The 25,915-nt window shown below is 28.7% G+C and overlaps 2 protein-coding genes across 2 annotated transcripts; one reads left to right on the top strand and one right to left on the bottom strand.

Annotated features, from left to right (window-relative positions):
- The first annotated feature begins 3,131 nt into the window (after positions 1-3,131).
- Positions 3,132-6,072, top strand: LOC101497662 (protein BONZAI 3-like). Its single transcript, XM_004508901.4, has 11 exons — positions 3,132-3,319; positions 3,778-3,912; positions 4,006-4,067; positions 4,178-4,274; positions 4,377-4,491; positions 4,557-4,633; positions 4,725-4,868; positions 4,945-5,112; positions 5,194-5,307; positions 5,510-5,603; positions 5,822-6,072. The coding sequence occupies exons 1-11, from the start codon at positions 3,176-3,178 to the stop codon at positions 5,944-5,946; spliced, it is 1,275 nt and encodes a 424-aa protein (XP_004508958.1). The 5' UTR covers positions 3,132-3,175; the 3' UTR covers positions 5,947-6,072.
- A 10,310-nt stretch (positions 6,073-16,382) lies between these two features.
- Positions 16,383-22,324, bottom strand: LOC101497335 (GATA transcription factor 26-like). The gene is made up of 8 exons (XM_004508900.4): positions 21,797-22,324; positions 20,188-20,559; positions 19,267-19,702; positions 18,888-18,960; positions 18,507-18,610; positions 18,129-18,315; positions 17,328-17,427; positions 16,383-17,150 (listed from the first exon to the last, which is right to left on the bottom strand). The coding sequence occupies exons 1-8, from the start codon at positions 21,834-21,836 to the stop codon at positions 16,849-16,851; spliced, it is 1,614 nt and encodes a 537-aa protein (XP_004508957.1). The 5' UTR covers positions 21,837-22,324; the 3' UTR covers positions 16,383-16,848.
- Positions 22,325-25,915: the final 3,591 nt, after the last annotated feature.

Genomic DNA, 25,915 nt, shown 5'->3' with positions numbered 1-25,915 from the left:
TAAAGGCTTTTTAACTAGAAGAAAAAACTGATTTAAAGCTTTAATAGAAAAGTCAAAAAGCAGTTTTTAAATAAATGGCTGGATTATTTTTATTCTGAAATATTGGTTTCAGTAAAAAATACAGAGCACTACCAACAGCTTTTTTTGACCCTCATTAAATGCTTCTAAAGCCTATAAATAGAAGACCAATATCCAGGAGCAAGACAAGAAGTTCAAGTGCTGCAAAATCAAAAACATCAATCACATACATACTTGAAATTCTCAGAATTCGCAAAGAAGAAGTAGTTCTAAAAATCTTATATCAGATTGCTTGATCATTACTGGTTTCTTTGTAAAGAATCAAATCTCAAACAAGAGTTGAAATACCTTAGATTCTGTCAAAATCAATCTTATTGTAAAAACTCAAACTATAAGAGTTTATTTATAGTTTGTTTAGATTGCATTGAATCCTATCAAAGTTAGATAGGTGCTGTTGTTGCTTTCTGGGTGGAAAGTAATAGAGATTAAAACAGATCAAGGTTGATCTAGACTAGGTGCTGTAAAATCAAGAAGGTTCTTTGTTTTTAAACACTTAGTGGAAAATCCCACAGTGTGAGGACTGGACGTAACCCAAGTTGGGTGAACCAGGATATTTCCTTGTGTGGTATTCTCTATCCTATCTCTTTATTTGTTAAACTTAATTGATTGACTAAGATAAAACACAAACTGAGTTTCTGTTTTAAACTAATCAAGGAATGTTCTTTGTTTTATAATAAAATCAAGAACGTTCTCCGTTTCTCTGTTTTACTAACCAAGATCAATCTTGAGTTATTTTCTTAAGTTTTTAAAAGGAATTTTTAAAAGGTACATTTACAATTCAAACCCCTCTTCCTTGTAAATCGACATTGTTACTTCAATGATATCTTGCTTGTAATTTTTTTTAGGGGTGTGATTAGCAAAAACAGAGGTGTACGTAGCAAAATTGATAAAAATTTAGTAATATGGTAATTTGATAGGCATTTTTAGTCCTCATGTTTTAACAATTTTAGTCATCTTATTTCTAATTTAGCAAATTTAGTCCCTTAGTTTTCATAATTTTTGAAATTAAATTTATTATTTTTTACTTATGCTTATGTGACTTATTTTAATATGATGTGGTATTTATTAATTTAAAAAGTATTACCATGTCAAATTATATTTAAATATATAAATTATATTTATAAAATAAATAATATTTAAATATTAAAATTGACTAAAAATCTGGAAAAAAAAAACTCCATAAAATACTAAATTATAACTTCTGAAAACTAGAAATTTTAATTGTGAAATACCAATACAAAATAAGACCAGTAAAAATCAATAAAAGAACATTAGTAGATAAATTAGAAAATAAAAAAAAATATAAATAAATATTGAAAAAATAAATAAAATTACTTACAAACTACCAATAAAAAACCAGGAAAAAAAATATAAAAACTAAAAGAAAAAATATAGTAAAAAAAATCAGTTTAGATCAATAGAAAACAAAAAAATATCAGAAAAAAGCCAAATAATTCTAGAAACATATAACTAAAAAATTGAAAAATCAGTAAAAAAAACCCAAGAAAAAAACCAGAAGAAAAAAGAGTAAAAAACTAGAAGAAGAAGAAGAAAAACCAGTATACAAATTGGAAAAACAGTAAAAACTAGAAAGAAAAAGCAGTTAAAAAGCCAGAAAAATCAGAAGAAGAAAAAAAAGAGTAAAACCCAGAAAGATAAAAGTAGAAAACGAAAACTAGAAAGTAGTAAAAAATCATTAAAAAACCAGTAAAAATCTAGAAAAATACCAGAAAAATGTAAAAATATTTCAGAAAAATACAACTAAAATACAAAACACATAGAAGAACGATCACCATGATGAATGATGAAACACATAAACACAGAAGAATTGCAAGTACAACGATTACGAGTTGACGAAATAGATACACAACAAATGAATCGCAAAACACAGAAGAAACGTGATGAATTGCGAGTTGACGAAACAAACGAATCGCGAGTAAAATGATGCGGCGTTTTACTCTGATAGAGTTCTTAGTTTTTCAATTCTTTCCCTCCTTTTTTTTTTTTGACTTGAGTCAACATTTTGTTTTTGAAATAACATATAAGTTAATTTTTTTAAAACAATAATACACAACTTTTTATCTGATGTGACAATAGTTTTTAAATTAACAAATTCCCCAACATATTAAACTATGTCACACAAGTATAAGGCAAAAATTTCAAAATTGAGAAAACTAAAGGACCAAAATTGTTGATTTAAAAATAAGAGGACTAAAATCCAAAAATTACTAAAACATGAGTACTAAATATGCATTTAAGTCAATTTGATATTCAAACGCAAATTATAGCATTTGAATGAAATTATATATATATATATATATATATATATATATATATATATAATTCATTTTTTACTAAATGAATTAAGGAAGAACAGGTCAATTATATCAAAAATATATAAGCTGCCCTATATTTATTATCTCTTAATTCTTAGTATATGTATCCAAATCTTAAAGGAGCAAAAATATCAAGGGATGAAAGGAGTGGGATAGTTTTATTGGCATTAGTAGCTGAGTTTTGTTTGTGTGTTGTAATTGTAAATCAATTTTGATGTATAATTGGACAAGATTGTTAGACTTCAATATCAAAATTATGGATATATAATTAGACATAAAACTAGGAAGCAAGCAAGAAAGAAATAGAAAGAGGGAATTAAATGAATATACAAAAAAAGTTGTCAGTTTAATGTCAATATGACAAGACTAAAAAAGTCACATTACATGTAAATAAACCCTTGCCCTAAGGGTGTGTATTTAAAGAGCTAGCTCGTTTCATAACCTATCACACAAAAATTTGTATACTGATTTAATGGATCGGCACCCGCGTATTGTTGATTGAGTTTTTTTAAAAATAATGATTTGGTTTAAATAGCAGTGTTTGTTATTTGGTTATTATTACTATTTGTTTGGTTAATTAGCGGTTCTGTAGTTCGTGAAAAATTATTATTATTATTATTATAAAAAGTATTTTTTTGACGAAGTCTAACGTAAGAGTTTTACGTGCTCTTTTGGGGCGGTTCTGTTAATATAAATAAGTGATTAAGAAATAAATGATAAACCAAAAGCATTGAGATTGAAAAGGAAAGTAGGGGTTAATTATGGGAGGGTGTTTCTCAGATGTGAAAGGAGCGAAAGAGGCAGTTGGAGGTGTTAAGCATTCCGCAACAACAAACAACACCAACGACGCTGTCGACTTCTTCTACACGTCTCAAGGTTTTCAGCAATTGTTCACCCAAATTCAGGTACAATTGCATTTTTTTTATAAATCATTACTGTATCGAGGAATGTGAGATCGAAAGTAGATTTAGTGTTGAGGTTGCATCATCTAAATTAGTCTTGCAACATGCACTACTTACGTGACTCACATGTGCACCTTACAAATAACCTCTAAAGTGTGTGAACTACTACTCCCTTATAAGCCAAAATTTATCGTAATGTTAAAAATATAGTTGTTCACATAGTTTAATTATGTCATCTACCAACAATCAATCTATATACAAGATTAAGAAGGTATTATTAAGAAGATTAAGAAGGTTTCTAAAAGTGTTAGTCTAAATGTGGATCAAACATGTATATTTTTCCTAATATGTATGACTAGATAGTGTGTGTGTGTATATATTTTGGTCTATAGATAGTGTAAATATTTAAGTGCATATTTATTTATTTATAGAAGTAAAAGTTGTCATATTTTTTCTTGTAGGATCCATTTCTAAGAATATCAAGAATGGTTGAGAGTGGAGGTTATGTTCCTATTTGCAAGACTGAAGTTATAGACAACAATTTAAATCCAAAATGGAAACCAGTTTGTCTTAATTTCCAGCAGTTTGGAAGTAAAGTAAGCTTGCTTCCGACCTTTGTGCACAACGTATTAATCTCATGTATAAATCATATGGTTTACTATTAACATTTTTCAACAACTTGTATGCAGGATCATCCATTACTTATTGAGTGTTTTCATTTCAATAGCAGTGGCAATCATGTACTTATCGGGTAATTATGTCGAATTATATATAGTTGAGCCTAAAATTAAAACTTGTGTAGGCTTTTCATTTTCTAGTTGATGCAAAATAATGATATCAAAATTTGTTGCCATTATGCAGTAAAATGCAGAAATCAGTAGGCGACCTTGAAAAACTATGCCAAGAGAGAAAAGGCGCAAATTTTGTGGTGACATCGAAAAGCAATGGAAAAGAGAAGGTGCTCATTGATCCATATGCAGCAATTGAATTCAAAATACATTTTGTGCTCTGATCTGCTTAACCTTATAACACTTGATAGAATTTCTTCATTATATTATAGGTTTTGAAGGGTCAACTATTTGTGGATGAATATGTTGAAAAGGAACTATTCACCTTTATTGACTACATATCTAGTGGATTTGAATTGAACTTCATGGTTGCAGTAGATTTCACTGGTAAGTGTCAATTGTACTAATTTCATCATTGTAGTTTGCTAATTGCTTCAATATTAATTGTCCAGCTTCAAACGGAGATCCTCGACGCTCAGATTCTTTGCATTACATCGATGCATCTGGTCGGTTAAATTCATATCAAAAGGTATATAAGCTGAATTTCCTAACCATAAACTAGTGAAACATAATGGAATCAATCACGTTCAAGAATTCATTATGTTCAAAAATTTGTGTAGGCTATAGTGGAGGTTGGAGAAGTTATTCAATTCTATGATTCTGATAAGCGGTTTCCAGCTTGGGGATTTGGAGGACGGACAAAAGGTTCTGAGAACGTATCTTACTGTTTTAATCTCAATGGGGGTCCACCAAGCAGCTCTGAGGTCAGAAATTCTGTTTTCTTCTTGCTACATTAATTCTTTTAAAAAAGTTTAAGATATAGTTTTATGTTTTGATTAGGTGGTAGGAGTTGAAGGCATAATGGAAGCTTATGCTAATACTTTATATAGTGTCATTCTATCAGGACCAACTTATTTTGGTCCAGTAGTCAACATGGCAGCACAAATGGCTACAGAGTCCCTTTCATCATATAACAACACCAAGTACTATGTATTGCTTATCATAACGGTAAGAAAAATGAATATAAATAGTTCAAATTTTATGATTTAAGAATAACCAATCAAATTAATGTCCATGGTCTTGTCATAGGATGGAGTTGTTACAGATCTTCAAGAATCAATCAATGCTGTGGTTCAAGCATCTGATCTTCCTCTATCGATTCTTATAGTCGGTGTTGGAAATGCTGATTTTACGAGCATGGAGGTATTTTTTCTTTTTCTAAGTTAAGAAAGAGAAAATTATTATTACTAATGACTATGACATTAACAATCAATTTTATAACTGTAAAATTTTAACTATCTCTTTTGAAATTATAAAGTCAAACATGTCTTTGTCTACATTTATTTTCCATATGCTTTGTTATATGAGAGTACTAATAACATGTATTTGGCTTATTTTATTACAGGTATTGGATGGTGATAGACAACGATTAAAAAGTTCTACTGGTCTTTTAGCTACGCGAGATATAGTGCAATTTGTACCCATGAGAGAAGTACAAAGTAAGTATTAGTTGCTTGCTTCTCAAGTTAACTTGTCTAATCATTGTTTATGATTATTTTCTCCCTTAGTTTTATTAACACTAACCTTTGTACAATTAAGTTTAAAGTTGTAATAGAAACTTTTTTAAGCAAAGCTTTTATTTTATATATTCTTAAAAGGTAACGACTTCTTTTTATTTCATTTAATTAATTGAACTTCATTCTTGTGTTTTTTATAGGTGGACATATATCTGTTGTGCAAGCTCTTTTGGAAGAACTACCTGATCAATTTTTGTCTTTCATGCGAAGTAGAGATGTCAAACCACTCACTTCTCATTTCCCTAATGCACCATCTATTAAATAGATTTTACAATTAGAGGCCACTAAACTTTTTTTCTTTCTATAGATAGTTTATTTACAAAACACCTCAGATTTTTAGTGGTACTTTTTTTTATGTTGGGTGAAGATGAAATTTTAATTCTCAACTCTCATTGGTTGAAACTCCACTCGCATAATAAATATTTTCTTTTATTTATAAATTCTCTAAATGATAAAATAGGATAATTACTTTCTAAATAAATCTCAAGATAGATGAGGAATAGATCTCTTGCATTCCCAACTTTGGTTATAAGATAATCGAAACTTGAGCTATTCAGCCCTTTCGTAATACACACTGGTCCTCACCCACTTGTGGTGTTTTTTGTAGATATATGATAGATATGAGTCCAATTGTCATCTTTAGTTTATAAACTTGTGGTGTTTTCTTAATAATCTATTAATAACTTTTTTAACTTAAACTAATATTGTAAGTAGTATATTAATTGTAATAAAATTAAGTAAATCAAGTACAATAAAAAAAAAACAGAACTTATTTACGATATTACTAATTGGGCTTAAAGAATATTTGGTGATATAAAAACAAATCCTAATATTGTACTTAAATTTTTATTTTTTTAAATAATAATAGAGAAGTAGATAGTGTATATATTTTTAACTAAATTTCAAAATAATATATTCATTGTAAAACAAAATTTAAGCAAATCCAATAAAATTGAAAATATATGACAAACTATAATTGTTTTTATATAGTATCGGAGATGTTGAATATAGGAGTTTCTGACGATCAAGTAAGAATTTATTAGAGTATGTGAAGTATTTAGGTAAGAATTTGTGTGTACATTTATTAACTATAAGGTATTGTTTATATAGTGACTCCTCTTAGAATTTCTAGAATATTCTTGTTAAAATTATCAGGAATTGATCAATAATCCTCATAGTGCCATCTAATGTTGGGTTCGTGTCTATCTATTTACGAATAGGTGGTTGGCATGTAGTGGTTGTGATCATGACATAGAATTGTCATCCAGTGGACGTGCTTAGATGAACTAGTGTGTCCATCACCACTGGATCTTTTCCTTGTCATCTAGTGACTATGATTGGAGGTTCAGGTGATTTATGATAGATCATCATTTTAAAATCTATCGATGCGAACGACTTGTCCTAGCTTTGAGACGGTCCTATGATATTGGTTGGTCAGGTCAGATCGAATTTCTATTAGACTTGACCTATGTAGACGTGAGTTGGACCCAAAACAAAACATCATAACAAGTAATAGAAACAAAATATATATAATAAATAGAAATCATGATGGCTCATTTTGGTTTCTAGAATAAATACCCGAACCCTGCTCAGAATAAATATTCACATCGTAAAATTTATAAAATAAATTATTATTGAAAAGATTATAAAAAAATTTTGTAAGGTCTAATTTAAGTCACAAATGTCGAAATTATTAGATTAAATATTATGTCTTAGATTTGAATTCAAAATTTCGCAGTTGCATTCAATTTTTTTTATTACTTCTATCTATCTATAGACAACAAAATTATTTTAATAAAAGTACGTGAAAAAAAAAAGTACATAATAAGATTCATTATTCTTATGTAGTACTCTCTCTGCTCCTTTGCGATATCATTTTAAAGATTGTTGTCACTTGACTAACAACTATCGATTTGGTTTGATAATTAATAACATTTGTTTTGTCAAAGCTATAACACTTGATAATTAATGAAAATACGAATACTTCAAAGCTATAATAAAAACTATTAAAAATCATTTTACTGGCAACAATGTAAAGAATGTCAACAGAAATTGCAATTTTTACATCTAATCTAACTGTCGCTAACAAATCAACTCAAGGTTAAAGTTTTCTAAAACTCAAACTACGTCAAAACATTTTGTTAATGTAACGTAAATTTAAGATACTAGTGTAGTTATACCTGTGTCGTGCACGGGTTAGAATTATTATTTTAAAATAGAGATTAATTTTTATGAGTTGGTAATGTAAAATATATATATATATATATATATATATATATATATATATATAACATATGTGAAAGACAAAAATGGATATATATATATATATATATATATATATATATATATTACAATCATTCGTAATTACGATAGTAAAAATCATTATAATTAAAATATATATTTTTAATAATTCAATAATTATGATTGACTGACAAAGTAAAAAAAATTTATGTTCACATTACTATATTATGATACTTTAAAATAACAAATATAATTAAAAAAAATTATATTTTAGTATATAAAAAATAATAATAGCTTAAATAATTATCAAATATTTTTTATGTATTTTTAGGAACCTAATTTTCATGTTAAAAGTTAAATTCTAATGATGGTTTTTAGGGAGCTATGGTTTATATTAGGACATTTTCATTACTTATTTATATTATTACTATATATAATGTTAATAATGTAGACATTTACACTATTATAGTTAAATAAAATATGAATAATAATGGAGTTCAATCTAGCGAAATAGATTTAAACTCATGAAATAGATACCCAACCCTCAATAAATCTTTTTATTTATCTATTTCATATTTTTATTAAAATCATTGATTAATCCATTCAATATTTTTATGGATGTGTATTTATGTCCAATAAATCCTGTTAAGTTTGTTCCTTTCTGAAGGACAAATTCAAAAATATTACAAAACTCTCTCCATTTAAGATTATTTCATTTTTTGAGATAGGCTTTTAATAACATTTATAATTACAATTAATTTAAAATAATAATTTTTTAACACTTAATCTTTTGGCCAAAAAAACATGTAATCTTCTAATATTTATTTATTTAATTTTTATTTAATGTAATTAATGTGAAATTTAAAAAACCATACAAAAAGAGAAGATTAAGAATAATAGAATTGTTTGAGTTTTTTTTATTCAAATACCATTTTCTTTTTGTTTGGTTTTTTATATATTCGCTCCAATGAAGATAAACTTATTTAAGTTGTGTCAATTGTAGATTTTATGAGAAAAGAGTGAAAATATATTGCATAGTATCTAGTTATATATTAGTTTTTTCTAAGTACAATTTCTTTATTTCAATTTCAATTTTTCAATATTAAAAAAAAATAGTTTTGAATCTTTTCTAATATTTAATAGTTAGCTATTTATTTTGAAGAGAAAATATTTAGTTGTTAAATATTATAAATTAAAATGTTATTGTCTATTTTTTTGTCAACACCATATATGTTGTCTAGATTTCAAAATTCGTTTTTTTATAAAATTTCAAATTGTTTTTTTTATTAATTGAATAAAATTTCAAATTATTAACACAATTGATTTGTATATTTTTATTTAAGTGTATTTTTGTCAAATAAACTCTTTCGGTTATTTCCTTTCTATGAGACAAATTTATAAATAATCCATAATTGTCTTCATTTAAAATTAGTTCACTTTTTGAGGAAGTCTTTAATGGTAACATTGAAATTGGAAATTGAATTTCAAAATTTAATCTTCTAACAATTATTGTTTTTAGGCTTAATTGCAATTTTAGTCCATCTATTTTTACTGATTCATGAAATTTGATTCTCCTATTTTAAAAGTTGACAATTTGGGTCCTCTATATGACTTTTTAACTAAAAAATAATGATGTGAGATATTTTAAATAATGTGACATATGGTAGGATGGTGTAGAATAATTAATATATATGAAATTAGAATAAAACGTCGTAAAAACTCAGAAATTTTTCATATTTTTAATTCAATTAATGCATCTAGATGGTTCTATATTATAGAATTGTAAGTCACGTTATTAAAAATATGTTCAATCGTCATTTTATAGTTCAAAAAAATGAGATGACCAAAATTGTCGACTTTTAAAATATGGAGACAAATTATGTAAATTGATAATAATAGATGAATCAAAACTGCAATTAAACTTTGTTTTTATAGCCCATTAGTACATAGGACTTGAATTTGTATTAACATATAATTAATGTATCATTATTTGAAAGGAAAAAAAAATAATAAAAAAAAAATAAAAAAATAATAATAATAATAATAATAATAATAATAATAATAATAATAATAAAATGAGGATTATATAATAGTGCAATATGAAATTTTTATTGAAATAATTTTTTTTTTTCATTTGTATTAGTTGTAGATAAATTGTTGAGAAACCAAATATTATAGATAATTTGAAGAATGTGGATGTAGCACATGTGTCATGTTTGTACTCTATAATTTCTATGTTATGTACTATAAGGTAATAACTTAGTGTCAAATTTTTTAAAGTGTGATAACAAAACAACTCTATTCGTGATCGAAGAAAATAACTTTATAACATATGTTTTCTTACAAATATTTTAATCCTGCATAAAGAAAAACTTGTAAATTTAAATTATCAAAATATATGTATGTGCAATGATCTAGAAAGATATCAAATTTGTTGCATCTGATATGTTTGAGATAAACAAGAAAAGTAGTCACATATCACACATCACACATCAGATTCAATAAACATATTAAACATGAGCAAAAATTCTTGTGTGATGTTGTTTACAACTTTTGTGCATAAAAATGACATCTAGCAGTTTACAGATTAAAAATGTATTTAGTTCTAAAAATGTGTTAAGAACCTTATGATATCGAGAAGATTTATTGAGTGTTGTCTACATATATTGTGCATTAAACATAAATCATATACGAAATTTAAAAATGAATAGATGAAAATAAAAAATAATAAAGAACAAATGAAACTAAAAATACTAGGTAAGTGTTTTTCATTGTTCCTTATGAGTTTTGGCACAATATTTGTTTAGCTTATATGACATCCATAAAAAGTAATAAAAATATCAATAATAAAAAGATTGTCACCAATTAACCTAAAAGAGATAACAACTAATGAGAAATCAAAAACAATTTTTGTTGATGAATGAATGAAAATTTTGAAAAGAGTAAGTTCATTTCCAATCATACGTTCCATAAGCTAATTAATATTTGGTATTTCTTACACAATTAATCATTTTCAAGGACCGAGTCAACTCCTAAATCACCTTCCTTTACCTTATTCAAAGTCCCCGCACCTCTACTTACTATCATCATTTACACACCACACAAAACAACAACAAATTTCAAAAATAAATAAATAAAATAATAGATGAACTACAACAAACACATAAATGTAGATCAAATAAAAAATATAGAAGATTAAAAAAAAAATTGTCAAATATAGAAGAAAAAAAAACCAGACACCACAGTACTAAGGGAGATTTTAGGAGTGCTTAGAGTTGAAGCAGAGTGTTTCATATTTTAGAGCAAATATTCATTATTTTTGTAGGATTTTTATTCTTCTCTTTAATTTGATGAACATCATTATTCTTGATTTGATTTTCTTTACAATAATGAGTGACTAAACTCTCTTCTAGTGTCATTGGTGGATTATGTAATTGAGATACTTTTTACTATGTTTTAGTCATCTATTCTAGTTTTATTTTAATTAATTTTTATTGTTCAATTATTTTTTTTATTGCTATAATCGCATGTTAGGATTGATCATCATTTGCATGCTCTTAATCAATTGTTAACGACTGTATTTCAATTAATTGATATATCTATAAGATAATTGAGACTATAAATTCTTGTATAACCAAACTTAATTTTAGTCTTCCGGTCATACAATCTTCTTATGTTTCATTTTTGTTTTTGAATTTAAATTATTTGCATGACCAAACAATAGATTAATTTAAGAAAATGAATATTAATCACACATGACCAAATTGATTAATAGCCTTAGTAAATAGATTAATTATTTAATCAAAAGAAAGTCATCTAAATAGAACTAGATTTGAGGGTAATAAAAGTTACAAGTTAAATTGTGGTCCTAAACCTCTCTCAATTAATATACAATTTTGTGTTTTTGTTAGTTGTCTTAATTACTTGCTATTTGTTATTTTTTTATTTCATTCCATTAACAACTCAACAGTTATTGTTAGTCTATGTAATAAATAATTTTAATTAGTTTGATGCTTGTTAATTAATCTGTATAGATACGATAATCTTTTTATATTATTTCAATGATAGAGTACACTTGTTCTAAGTGTTTTTAATACAACAAATTTGGTCTCAAGTGGTATTGCCTCATTGTTACTATCTGGTGGTCGTAGAATCCACTCTGAGTTAAATATTGCTTTGAAGATTAACAAAGCAATGATATGTAGTGTTAATAAAAGGGATGAGAAGGCTAAACTATTTAGACAAAACAAATTGATCAATAGTACATTTTTGTCATTAATTCCAAGGGAAGAAAGGAAATATTTGAGTATGGTTCACTACTAAACAAAGTCAATGGTTCACTACTAAATTTCTCAACGAAGTGTTCATGTATTCTGAATCACAAGATATCACTTAAAGTAGGTTGTTATGCAATGTTAACAAGGACTATTGATCAAGCTGCAAGATTGTGTAATGGAACAAAAATTACAATCACTCACTTGGACTAGAATTTATTAAGGACAACTATCATCACATAAAAATTGTGGGCGATAAAATTTTAATTCAAAGAATGAATATGGTTCCAAGTGATCCGGGTTTACCATTTAAGTTTATGAGGAGACAATTTTTGTTGACTATTTGTTTCTCAATGACAATTAATAAAGGTCAGGATGAGTCACTTTCTCATGTTGGCATATATCTTCATAAACCAGTTTTTACACCACATGGAGAATTATTTATTTATTTATGATTTATATAAAATATAAACGTGAATGTAAACTATATCGTTTTAATTGATCGAATAATTTGTTTCATGTTTGGCACATACTAAACACTAATAAAGTCTATATTTACATACACGAATCAAATATTTAAACTTAAAACTGTTAACATCAATTGTAGAAGTATTTTGTCATTAAAACTATTAAACACTATAGTTTAACTATCATGCATACAAAAAAATTAGAGGTAGTATGACAAAGTCAACAATCTCTAATAATTAAACAATTGTGATTGACTAACATGAATTACATCATTAACATTAACATTAATTAATTTTTAAATAAAAGAATGAAAAAAATAAATACTCCCAAATATAATTTTGTCAATTAAATTCCAAAATTTTCAATTTTCTATTTTCAAATTCAAACTAAAAAAAAAGAACCTAAACCCTAAAAGAGAAAAAGGCGGGATTTATAATTTATATTGGTGGGAATCATTCAGAATAAGAATCGAGATCCATACGCCTTTGTTACACTTCAATATGCCATCTCCACTTCTCTCTTCCGCTTCCATTCTCGTGCTCTCTCCTCCCGATACTCAAGACGTTTTTCACACTCCCCCCGAGGACTCGTCGCTTCACTCTTCCGACCATAACCAACGGAACCTCACCCTCGATGATGACTCTAGGACCCACGGGTTCGTTGATTCGGATACTTCGGAGTTCCTGGATTTTGAAAAGAACTCTGAGTTAGGGTTTTCGGAGGCTCACTTCAAGCATGAGATCGGTGCTGATCTCATCCCGGAAAACTCGCATACTGTTGAGGGAGATGAACCGAGAGAGATTTCCGAGAGACATTATGATGAATTTGAGGTTTCGGAAAGGGAAATTTCTGATTTCGAAGAGTCGCCGTTGAAAAGATTGAAATCGGGTTCTATGGGAGATTCGGAAAGGGGAATTTCTGATTTGGATGATTCTTTGGGAGATTCTTCTGACGAGGAGAAGCTGGAAAGTCCCTGCAATGGCATGGATTGTGAGCAAGTGAATGTGGATGCTGTGAACGAAGATGATGATTTTGGCAGAGAAATGTCAATTTCAATGGACAAAAACTTGGGCTCTAAGGAAAATGATGAAATCTTAGTTGTTGAAAGTGCGAAAGATGTTAACTTGATTGAAGGGATCCAATCAAGTGATGAGGTGATAGAAGGTTCTGAAATGTCAAAGGGAGGTGATAAGGATCCGGTGGTGCGTAAACTGCCAGATTCAATCCGATGTCTTTTGGAGAAAGGTACTGATAATGAATCGGATTCTGGGATGGAAGTGGAGAAAAACAAGATTTCTGTGTTTGAAGTTTTGAAATTTCTATCGGAGAGGACTAGTGTAGTTTTAGATGAAGGTGAAAATGAAAATTATGACAGTGGTGTTACTTTGTTGGAAGCTGCTAAGGTTGCTGGTATTACTTTTCCTCGTCCAAGGTGGTTGCCAGAGGATTATGAATCCGAGTTCTTCAACTTTGATGATCAAAACAAAGACCAGAGGAAATGAAGCTTTTGAACTTCAACTTGTCTCTTGATGTTAACTGATGATGATGTTGTATGTATGGTAGGATTCTATCACTTATGATATTGTATTGTATGGTAGGATTCTAATTTCTAACAGGTTTGGAATGTTGTCTATCCTTGTAACTGTGGTATAGAATAGAACTTGAGTTAATATCAACCACCTTGTGAATTGTGATCTAAATGTATATATGCTCATGTTGTAGCTTATTATATTTTTTTTTTAAGTTTTCTGCCCGGGAAAACTATATTGTTCCATGTGCCATTATATACTTCATTTGGTGATATCATTTTTTAAATACATGGAACAGATAATACTGGCTATGTTGTACTGGAAAGCATTACATGATAGAACAAGGTGATACCATACCATTATTATTTTGTTATTATGACTCATTAAGATGCTTCTTGGATTTTTCAACTGAAACTGAAGTTTGTGTCATCTTCACTCTTCTGTAAGTGAAAAACTTCAATATCTATAGGATCTAACACCTGTTGCCCAAGTGATTGAATTGGTCTGTATAAATGTGTAACTCTCCGTAACTTGCGTATTTGTGTTAACTGTCACTGCCACTCATATATGGCATTAAGTTCCTGAACTAGTAGTCTTGTTGGAGTTTTGAGCGAGTTTTAATAAAAGAATCTAGAAAAGCTTTACAAAGTGGGTAGGTTCATAGCTCAACAGAAGAAGGGTCCCCAAAATGATCTCATTCTACTTAAACATTTTTAGGTACTTAAGAACATGAGAGATGAGACCGGAAAAATCTCCCTGACAGCATTTACAATCCATAAACCCCATATAAACCCCACAGGGGGTTTATGGAAGCAGGGTGACAAGATTTAATGGATAAATGCCAATATTTCAGGGTCTTACTGGTAAAGCATATAACTCTACAGCTCTAGAAGGCCAGAGAGATAGATGTTGCAACCATTGATGGTTTGGATGCAACTAAACTTCTTCTGTTTGGCTCATGTAGACTTGTAGTCACATACACACCCCTAGCTTGGTAGTGTGCAGTTTGTACCATGCAAATAAAAATTGACAGTGATATCTTTAGGATTGTATTAGAGATGTAATAAGTCTTTTTATGAACATTTGCTTAGCATCTCCATGGATTGGCGGTGCAATTGCCGATCTCGCATCCCAAGATTGAGAACACCGTGGTTTTCAGAAGCCGCAATAGGCCAAATGTGAGTTTTAACGTTAATTTTGATTTTCAGCACTTAATAGCTTATGAGCTTGAAATAATTCCTACTCACATGTGTCATAATACTTGCAGAAAAAAAAATGAGTTTATACACAATGAACCTAATGAGTATAATAGACTGTTAAATTATTTTTCCACATATCTAATCATCTCAAGTTTAAATATTTGTAGAGATATTTTAAGAATACATGATAAAATTTTATTGCATGTCTGTTAATTGTTTTTTACTATGTCATCACATTCTTATTAAACTCGTACATTGTTCAAATTTTTAAGATAAAAAACTGAGAATTGATACCTACTCCAGTGGCACCTTTGGACACGGACCTCTACACTACCTCCATCAAATGCATTCAACGTGGAATCGAAAAATACAGTTTCATTTACTAATATTCATACTATACATATATTTTTTTTCCATGCATATGTTTGGATTGGTAGTATATGATGAAATAACAATTCATTTTTTAAAATCTAAACGATTCAAACATACTCTAATGGTATAATTGAGTTGGTGTTATGAAATAAAAGGGAATTGAATGATATGATAGTTCATTATTTGGATATTTTAAAAGCTAATGGAATGAAATAGAAATTGATGGCATCCATATTGACATAGTGAAATATCATCTTCAATGGAATAAGATCTTTATCCCATTCCTCTTCATTCTATTCTACTTCATTCCATTACTTACCACCAATTGAAACATGGGTTGCCAAATTCTCTCAAGTATAAGACATAAGAAGTTTACTATTGTAAAAAAAATTAGTTGACTCCTTTTAAACTTGTTTCTTGGTAGAATTTGAATTGGGAAACACTAAAACTTATATTGTGAATCTGTTGAGACTAGTCTTTTTGGAATCAAGATGTGCCCTAAATTGCCCGATACCAGTCATGTTTTACCTTGTTGTCTTCGCTCTTGCTCGTGACTCAACAAACACATTGCACAATCAAAGGTACACATTTGTGGCCAATGCACAATTATTTTCTACATATCAAGCAATTCATTTGGCACTCTTCACCATAAAACCAAATACACATCATGTGTCATATGTTTTGCAAGTTAACTACTGACAATAACTGTATAGTTCATCCTCATCTATTTGCAAAGCTGTTCAACAATTTATTTCTTCAGATGAGTGGTGTTTCTGTGGGGGAAAGGTGTCAAATAATTCACAAAATATAAGCTACAATCGCATACAAAACTCTGGAGAATATCACTCCGCATTTTGTGCTATATATATGTTACATTCTATATCGCCAACCTATACAAAAAAGCCCATCCAACTTGCATCTCTCGGCAATCCGATCTCAAGAAGATTGCAGGAAAACAAAAGCACAACCATCATATCTCTTGTACAAGGATTTCGGTGTTTAAGTCGCAAGCAAAACATGTGGACCCTAAACGTATCATAAAATTATGTCTATACTCTTCCAGGTATAACCTAGTAAAGATTACTCAAGGACGAGTAACATGCGAGTATACCGAGCTACTACTGGTGCTGTGTTGAGGAACCAAGCTAGAAGTCGGGAGCAGGAGCTCTGCCTGTGGAAAAGAATTGTTAGACGGAAACTCTAGCAGCAGATCCTGATCAGAACTCTCGTCGACAAAGTTTGAAGAATCCAGCATGTGCAAGCCGCCATTGCGAGGCAATGCAAATAGGCGTTGCGGGCTGATGCTAGAGCCGTCTACAACTTCTTTTCCCCCAAATCCAGCTTTTATGATCACCCTTTTGGGGCTCCTCATTGTTGTCTTTGATTCTGCAATTCGCAAGATGAATGATTGTTTGGTTAAAAAAAACTCTAGTTAACAATAACAAGACTTGCATTAACGTGTTTCGAAGCAAAGGCTTAACATATATTCAGCAATTTGTATACTAGGTATTACAATATTTTCATATTCGGTTATATTTTGACGACATAAGATTTTCAGCTAACCTGTTAAATTTTGATTTTGGCTGACGCGCAATCTCTTAACATTGGCAACATTACTTGATGCCACAGCAGGAGATTCCATATCATTACATTTTCCAGCTCTCTGCACCCATAGAGAAGAATGCATTTAGAATGAACTAATCCAATCAAAACTGAAAAAACTTAATCTTAAAAAATAAATAGGATAAGATTAGTTAACGGATCCGAATTTGGAAACCAACTAAATCATAACCATAACAAAATATCTTATGTTTTTACAAATAATGTTTTACTGGAAAATTTTCATATCATCCATATTTATTTAAGAGTTTTCTTATTGTATATTTGTATCTCAAGTCAAATTTGATTACCTCTCACTCATCCATTTTGATATATAAGAGCAATAAGATTGACAGTTAAATTTAAATTGTATTTAGAATTTAGGTAAATATTTTGATCTCTGAAATTGTATTGAGTGCATTTTGATGAATTAGTTAAGACTTGTGTTTGGTATATATTGATTAAATTAGACTTTTACTTTTTGATGAATTCATATATTCAAATAAGAATCTAAAAACCAAATTGATTAATCTAAATCAATAACGATTGAATTGAATTTACATTTGAAACTGAACCAACCAAAAGGTATTACAAAAAAAATTATTAAAAGACACTGATTATATTTGATAGGTTGAATTTTTCCTTCAAAATAGATGCAAATTCTATTTGCAAACATCCCTAGAAGTGATATCTAATAAGTATCATTATAAATTCAGTTATTAACACAAAAGCATTAGTATCTAGACAATAATCCACAGCACAAACCTTGAGAGAATTATAGTGTTCAACCCATTTTGACTTCGACAGATTAGATAATGCAAGCCTTTTCAACGTTTTGCACTCTTCCAAGTTTGCCTCCAACAAAGAGAAATCGAGGACACCTTCCCCGAGAAGTTTCTGAAAATAAGTTAAGTCCTCCTTGAACTGAAAGCTATCGAACATAATTTTAAGGCTGCGTATACAACATTACCACAGTCAGTGGAGTTGAACGCACTCTAAATATCTTATATTCCCTATTCCGAAAAGGGCAATATTGAAACTTATGTTCAAGGACTATAGCTTACAAAACAAAATCAAATGAGTATATATGATAAATATTGATAAAATTTTGATCAAACAGAAGTAACACTAACAGATTCTAACCTGTCAGGAAGTTTAGCGGTATCAACCACAGGGAGATACTTCAGTAATTGCTGCTGCTCTTCGTATGTCAAGTTTCTTGAAAACTCCTCATAGTTCACAACATCCTAACCAAACATAATAGATATTTCATTATGCATTCAACAATTTTATGGATATGATATGAAGCTTTACCAACCAATATATAATTATAAGAGATTAATTGTTATGCATTGATAGTGTAAATTTTTTTTATGCATGCATCCAATCAAATCAAACCATAATACCACTTTGTTGTGACAGTTCCTAAAACATCTTCAGAAATATCTACATGTTGAGATGTAACTGAATGTATGTGTAAAAAAGTCTATAACAAGAGGGGAAAATAATACACATGCAACTCACATTTAAATCTATTAAGCACAGTGGTGAATCATGATTTCCAAGAACTTCTAGTTTTTCAAGTTGAGACTTGTCCCTGAAATTCCAAAAAGAAAAAAAAAAATTAAATCTCCATCTTCCAGAATAATCATCACTCCTCCAAAACAAATTCCATAGGCTTATATCTAAAATTTCTTCACAAAGCCACAAGTATCAAGACTAATCATAAACATGTTGAGGTCCCATACCACTTTCAGGAAAATATCGAATTCATGCTAGCACGGGAATTCAACTGTTTTCAGCAGTTATAGACAAAATATAACTTTATTTTATCATACCGATTGATACTCTTGCATAACTAACATGCAATAATGGAAGACTATAAACTAGTGCAGTGAAACACCTTTTGAGTTGCTCCTGTTGCATTCTTTGGCCAGTTGCAGAGTTCCTGACCTTTCCAACTCCCTGAGAAGAGAAATTCATGCCACCACAATCACTGAACATGGGAATCGAACCATAACATGAATACGCCTCATTGAGTAGGCATTGTTTATTATCAACCGAAAGAGAGCTAGCCTCAGACTCTTCGTCACGAGCTATAGAGCTTGGATGCCTAATGAGCATGCTTCCATGTCCTATCTCAACAGAGACCATCGGCGTTTCACTTTCATAAAGAAGATCCTCTTCTGAAGAAGCAGAAAAACAAGACTGTTGTTGTTCATGAAGAATAGTACACAAGTCTTTTGTGAGCTTCTCAACAGAAGAATTCTTCATACGACCTGCACACGTCCTCTTTTTGGAAGGCACCACAGTATCCCAGACCACTGACTGAGAAGGACCTAAATTAATCACAGTGACGTCATATATGCAAAACTTCACATTTTACTCAGAAAAAAGCATCTTCAAGAGAAGATATATGTATATACTCCTGTAACATATAGTTGATGAGTTATATCTAATTGTAAAACTTTCCGTTGCAATTGTTTTGAGACACAACTAGACCATCATTTAGAAAATACTTTAAACCAATTCTTGAATTCGTTTAAGCAAAATAGAAATTTGAATGTATAATGCACAGCTTGAAATTTGAAGCAAGAATAACTTGTCATTCTTTAGGAAAACAAAGGCCTTATATGTTGATTTGCAGTTCCACAAATTTTCTTTTTCCTTTTGCCATAATTTTATTATCCACTTCTTGATTATGCTCAAATAAAATCAGGATATCATCAACATCTATATACTATTTCAACTGAAAGGACAATGCTGCTATGATTGGTTATGAAGAAAAAAACTCATTGAAATCAGCAAACAATAATTGTCCAACCTGTCAAATCACTAGCATCTGCGCCACCGAATTGAACACAGCTTTCTGAATTAGAGATGGCTGACCCTGAACTTGATCTATTGCTTGTATCCTCATCCACAGCCTTTTGGAATCCTTGATCATATTCAGGGGTGAGCTCTCCAGATGCAGCATTGTCGTGGTTCTGCTTTCGCTTAACCAATTTCACATCTTTGTTCTTATTTAACGATACGATCTTTAACCTCGAAACTCTTTGATCCTCATGATTAAGAGGTTCTGAACGAGCATGTAAAGGGGTATAATTCACAAGTGTTCCCTTTGTCCTCCATCGAGATCCACATGCATTGCACAAAATTGGCTTCTCAGGTGGCCCATTACGCCAAAGTGGTGTGCCTATTGCAAGGATTATTCGTTAGAAAATCTATAAAATGTAACAACCCTCTTATAAATAAGAAAAGAGATTATCTCCAGTTGATAAACAATTAACAATCACATGTTCATATTTCCTAGATATACTACAAAAGTGAACTCAGCAAGCATATTAAGGTTTAGATAGTGTCGTCTATTGGTATTCATGATCATAAGGAAGACAATGCTTGGATTAGAACCAACTGGATTAACATTTATCTGCTGAGTATCACATCGTCAATGTTAAGGCATCTAAAAAAACATTTAATTTCCCGGGACTACAACCATTGTTCTCGGGTATATGCACTACATTTTGAAGTCATCCCAACAGCAATGACTTCGACATTTGGAAACCATTTACAAATTTATCAGAAAAACAATGAACATTCTAATGTTTAAGTTGCAGGATTAGTTCTACTGAGGTGATCAGCACGAAAAAAAACATCGATGTTCCAAAATCAAATTGAAAAAACTTCAAAATGTGATAAAGGATAATCATTCATGACAATAGATTTTTAATTTTTCGGTTAGAAGGAAGAGTAGTAACACAAATCCAAAGGACGAAGGCAGTGCAATGCCAGGACTAATATCCTAAGATAGGATAAAGAATTTGCAGCATAGACAAAGTACCAACAAAACAACTTGGTTTAATCCTTTTAAAACAAATGAGTCGATTAAACCATAGACATTTCACAACAAATGCACAATATCCTCCATTCCTTTTCTCTCATTTCTTATGCTCACATTATTCAAATGTGAAATAAGTGAACTGTAAGTTGACTCATTTTGATAAACAGCAATAGATTTTCTAGCTATGTAGTAACAATTCACTTCCAACAGTCAATAGATTCCAAGCTTAATTTTACACCAATTACATTTTCTCACGATTCAAACACAGTCAAGAAAAACAAAGACACAACAAATGAGTGACACAAAACACATCAAAAGAAGAAATCAATAGAGTTTGCAATATCTTCCAATTCCAAATACTCAACACAATCAGAACATTACAACAAAATCTCTTATTTTTTTATATTCGCAAACAACTTTTCCCATAACACACATCTCTATTATATCAAAATTACAATCAGTACCAGGATTGAAGAACACAATTTGAATTAAAAGATGCAAAAAAATTATTTTTTTTAAAAAAAAGGTCAATAACTCTAAAAAAAACAGAAAATAAAAATAAAAATTGTATATTGGAGAAACAAGAACTCACTTGTAACTCCACAGTGATAGCAAGGCCCTTGTTTTCCCATCTCTCAAATCGTTTTCCTCAAACGAAAGGGCAAAATAAAAAGCCAAAAAAATTGCAAAAAAATAAAACAAGAGAAAATAATTTATAGTTCAATTAAACAAAACAAAAATTCTGAAAAATATAAAAGTTGTTTTTAAGCCTAATTTGCGGCGTATAGTAATAGTGGGTATTGAAGGTTTAATTCTGCAGCAAACCCAGAAAAAAAAGTTTACAAAAAAATATAAAAAAAATAAAATAAACCCAGAAGAAGTTTATGTTCAATAGTCCTTAAAAGTGTATTTTTTTAAACATAAATAGCCACACAAATGAAATAGAATTAGAGAAATTGATAAGTGGGTATTGTAGGTGAGAATCTGTGTAATTGAATGGAAGAGAAAAGAGCATTGGAGGAATCTGAAAAATGACAGAGAAAAGAAGGTGCAATGGAAAGAGAGAGAATGAGAAAGGAAGGTCTCTGTGTTTGTGTATGTGACCTCTTAGTTGTATTGTACAAGAAGTAAATTTTCAGCTTTTTTTTTTTTTTTCTTTTCACCCACTCCTCCCAAACCCTTTCATTTTATTTATTTATGCTTGTTATTTGAGATATATCAGTTTCCTTTTTGTTGAACTCAAATTTTAAACTCTTTTGAATAATTAAAATTTAACATTTTGAGCTTACCATATAAAAAATAAATCAAATACTTACTCTATATAATAATTGCAAAAAAGTTGTTCCAAAATGTATATTTTTAATGTAATACTACTTATTATTATTATTATTAATTAATATTATTGGTGACTTTATTTTTAAAGTCGACAGTTTTAGTTCATTTCTTTTATCTTTTAATTAAAAAATGGTGACATATAATTCTTTAAATAACATGATATATAATATGATCATGTACAATGATTAACATTCATAAAATTTAAATAAAATATCGTAAAAATTTAGCTTTTAACTTCAAATGATTTCGTATTTTTAATTTAATTAATGATATGTAAATAATTAATACATCTTTATTGTTCTATATCATATAATTGTATGTCACATTATTAAAAATATATCAAATCGTTAATTTTTTTTCTTCAAAAATATGAGAGAATGATAAAAATTATCGATTTTAAAATAGGATGACTAATTCCATAAATTGATAATAATAGAAGGATCAAAATTGCAATCAAATCTTAATATTATTATGTGCATCACTTTTATATTATTATGTCTCACTTTTTATTTATGATACCCATGAATACACCAATATCTAATAATAATAATAATTTAATTATATTTATGAATTTTTTCTTAATCTATTTAAAACAAACAAATGTGACAATAATTGTGTAACATAAAAAGTAGATGAATTCGCGTTAATAATATTTGAATGAAATTATTCAAATCTCTTTTAATTAAATCAAATGGTATTGGATTAATCCAATACAATGGATTTGACTCTAATTAGTTCTCATCAACTTGAGATATTAAGTTTCACAATAATTATTGATTTAAAAAATAAACAAGTGTGTCATCTACAATCTACAATATGTACATTTTAAGAAATTATGTACGATGTCCAAAAAAGAAAAACAGAAACCATGTATAATGTTATACAACTAGTAAATGCTAATACTTAATTTGTACCAAAAATGAAGTAAATACTTAATAGGATATTTATGAGGATAATTTTTAGAGTAGACATAATAAGTTATACAATAATTTGTAGTATCTTATGAACTAAAAAAACTTGTAGTATCTTATAAACTATTTGTTTCAAATGTATTCTTAAATTTGAGACCAAAAAAAATATTCTTAATTAATGTATCTTAATTTATAAAAACTGTAGCTTTCATTTTAAGAAAAAAAATTAATTTTTATATGAATTAGTAATGTAAAATAATTTAATACAAATGGTTATTTTTTGTGTATGTATACCAAGAGAAAAACATTATGACATATTTAAATAGGAAAGTTTGATTAAACTTCTCTATAATATTTTTTGAATTTAATTTAATTATAACTGTAAAACTATTAAAAATATTTAATTTTTATCATAATTATTAAAAAAAAGTCACACAAATAGTTGATTGTAATGAATTAGGTAGAATCGATCAAAAGTTAAGGTGATTGAATTAATCACTTTAAACTTGTAAAAAAAGAATTTTTATACTTATACAAATGCCTAAATTTTTTTAACTAAATCAAAAGATCTCATATTTTAATATTTTTTATAAATAAAACTAATAAATATGTATTTAAAATTAATATTGTCTTAACAACAAGTATCAAATCAATTGACTATATTTTTTATGAAAATCCATTGACTATATTATTAATTGAAAAAGAATAATATACGAATTTCAAAAAATAATTTTATGAAAAATAATATTATTATTTGACTATATTATTTTTTGTATAAATGATTTTATATTTGAAAATCGTCTAAATTTTTTTTTTTAATAATTCTACTAAAATACTACTATTAAACTTTTTGTACTTTTTGTTCAAAGACTTTACAACGTCTCAATCGTTTTAGACTTCTCTATATATTGAGAGTCAATCCTAGAACTAAGTGTAACATTTTTACATGAAAATTAAACTCAAACTTTTTTACATACATAAGTAAAGTCATAAGAGAGGCCTATAGGAGATGAATCTCAATATTTTGTTGCACAAATCCGGTTTGACCGTAGACTTTTGAATGACTTTTGAATGCCTTGCTTATAATTTTTCAAATCCTCATCAAACACAAATTTAAGGCTACCCCATGACCCATCTTCGCCGTGCTGTCTTTGGTAAACAGTGAAAAATATTAATGAACCCCACAACTTTTTTTTTTACTAACCCCAACAACTTCAGACACAAAAATAAAATTAATAATAATAATAAAGAAGTTTAAAAGAAATAAAATTTTCCGCCGTCCCTAATTTTCTTCCTGGTATACTTTTTTTATGACATGATAAATGGATAATTAGAATTTATTTATATTTTATATTCTCTCTTGTGCGTGACGACGTGATGTTGATTAATTATAGTGGATCTTTATGGGTTAAAAGGAATAAACATAGGGTAACATTACCTTATGACTATTTGTCGTCACAAATATAATCAATACCGTTGATTAAGCCAGGGCGGTTGATCAGGGTCCCACCATTAGAATATGCTTTTGCTTTTGTTATGTCTTTCATTTGATTTCAAACCAACGGTGATTAAGGAGGCTTGTGACATAAACCACATAAATTTCGCACTCAATAATTCAAAGCCCGAGGTTTAAGTTATTAAAGACTTGGTACTCTTTGTAAAAAATGGATTTGAAACTCCACTAACAAACAAAAAAACAATAAAAGCCTTAGAAAGCAATATTGAATTTCATAATTATTAATCAAGTAATTTAGTTTAAATCGGTGATGAAGTTTAGTTTAAGATAAATTATTTAAGGGAATTTATTTGAGTCTTAGTTAGAATAATTTTTTATTTTATTTTAAATTTCACCTACTCTTCGTTCCCAAGTATAAATTATTAGAGTATTATTTTTCAAAGAATCAGATAATTAAAATTAAAAAAAAAATCATAAATATTAATTACACGTTAGATGATACAAGAATATAGCTATATTTAATTTGTTGAGATACGAGTTTAAATAATTTTTTTTCTAAATATAGTATGTGAGTTTGGCTATTAATTTTTTTTGTAAAAAAAAAACAACAGTAAAACTCATAAACAATAAAAATTTAATATTCTAAAACATACATAAATAAATGTAATTGTTCAAAATCTAGGAAGATAAAATGACAAATAGTGCGTCCATGATACATAGTGGGTATCTCATGAATTTGACTAATTTGGTGCCTTGTGATTTTCCTTATCTTTTAGTGTATTATTTTTCCCTTTAATCATATATTGGAAAAAGGGTTATGGTCTATGGAAGATGGAGTCTATGTAATCTGTGTCACTAAAGAAAAATGGTCCAACCCGTCTATGAAAATGTAGCATTAGGTCAGCTTGATTGAGTTGCAGCCACTAGATTATTTGCCTTTTTCTATCAAAGAATGGCCACTTTCTACCCATTATAACCATTTGATATTATATAGTAATAGAACCCACAC

The sequence above is a fragment of the Cicer arietinum genome, chromosome 7 (assembly GCF_000331145.2).
Source record: "Cicer arietinum cultivar CDC Frontier isolate Library 1 chromosome 7, Cicar.CDCFrontier_v2.0, whole genome shotgun sequence".
NCBI classification, from domain to species: domain Eukaryota; kingdom Viridiplantae; phylum Streptophyta; class Magnoliopsida; order Fabales; family Fabaceae; genus Cicer; species Cicer arietinum.
This window is presented reverse-complemented; position numbering and strand designations above follow the sequence as displayed.

Bases quoted from the DNA above. Each gene is read 5' to 3' on its own strand.
- LOC101497335 (XM_004508900.4), bottom strand. From the start codon at position 21,836: ATGGGAAAACAAGGGCCTTGCTATCACTGTGGAGTTACAA. The intron at 18,316-18,506 runs GTTAGAATCTGT...TTGTATACGCAG, and splicing joins ACCGCTAAACTTCCTGACAG to CCTTAAAATTATGTTCGATA. The intron at 17,151-17,327 runs GTTAGCTGAAAA...TGCGAATTGCAG, and splicing joins CCAAAATCAAAATTTAACAG to AATCAAAGACAACAATGAGG.
- LOC101497662 (XM_004508901.4), top strand. From the start codon at position 3,176: ATGGGAGGGTGTTTCTCAGATGTGAAAGGAGCGAAAGAGGCAGTTGGA. The intron at 4,068-4,177 runs GTAATTATGTCG...GCCATTATGCAG, and splicing joins GGCAATCATGTACTTATCGG to TAAAATGCAGAAATCAGTAG. The intron at 4,492-4,556 runs GTAAGTGTCAAT...TTAATTGTCCAG, and splicing joins GGTTGCAGTAGATTTCACTG to CTTCAAACGGAGATCCTCGA.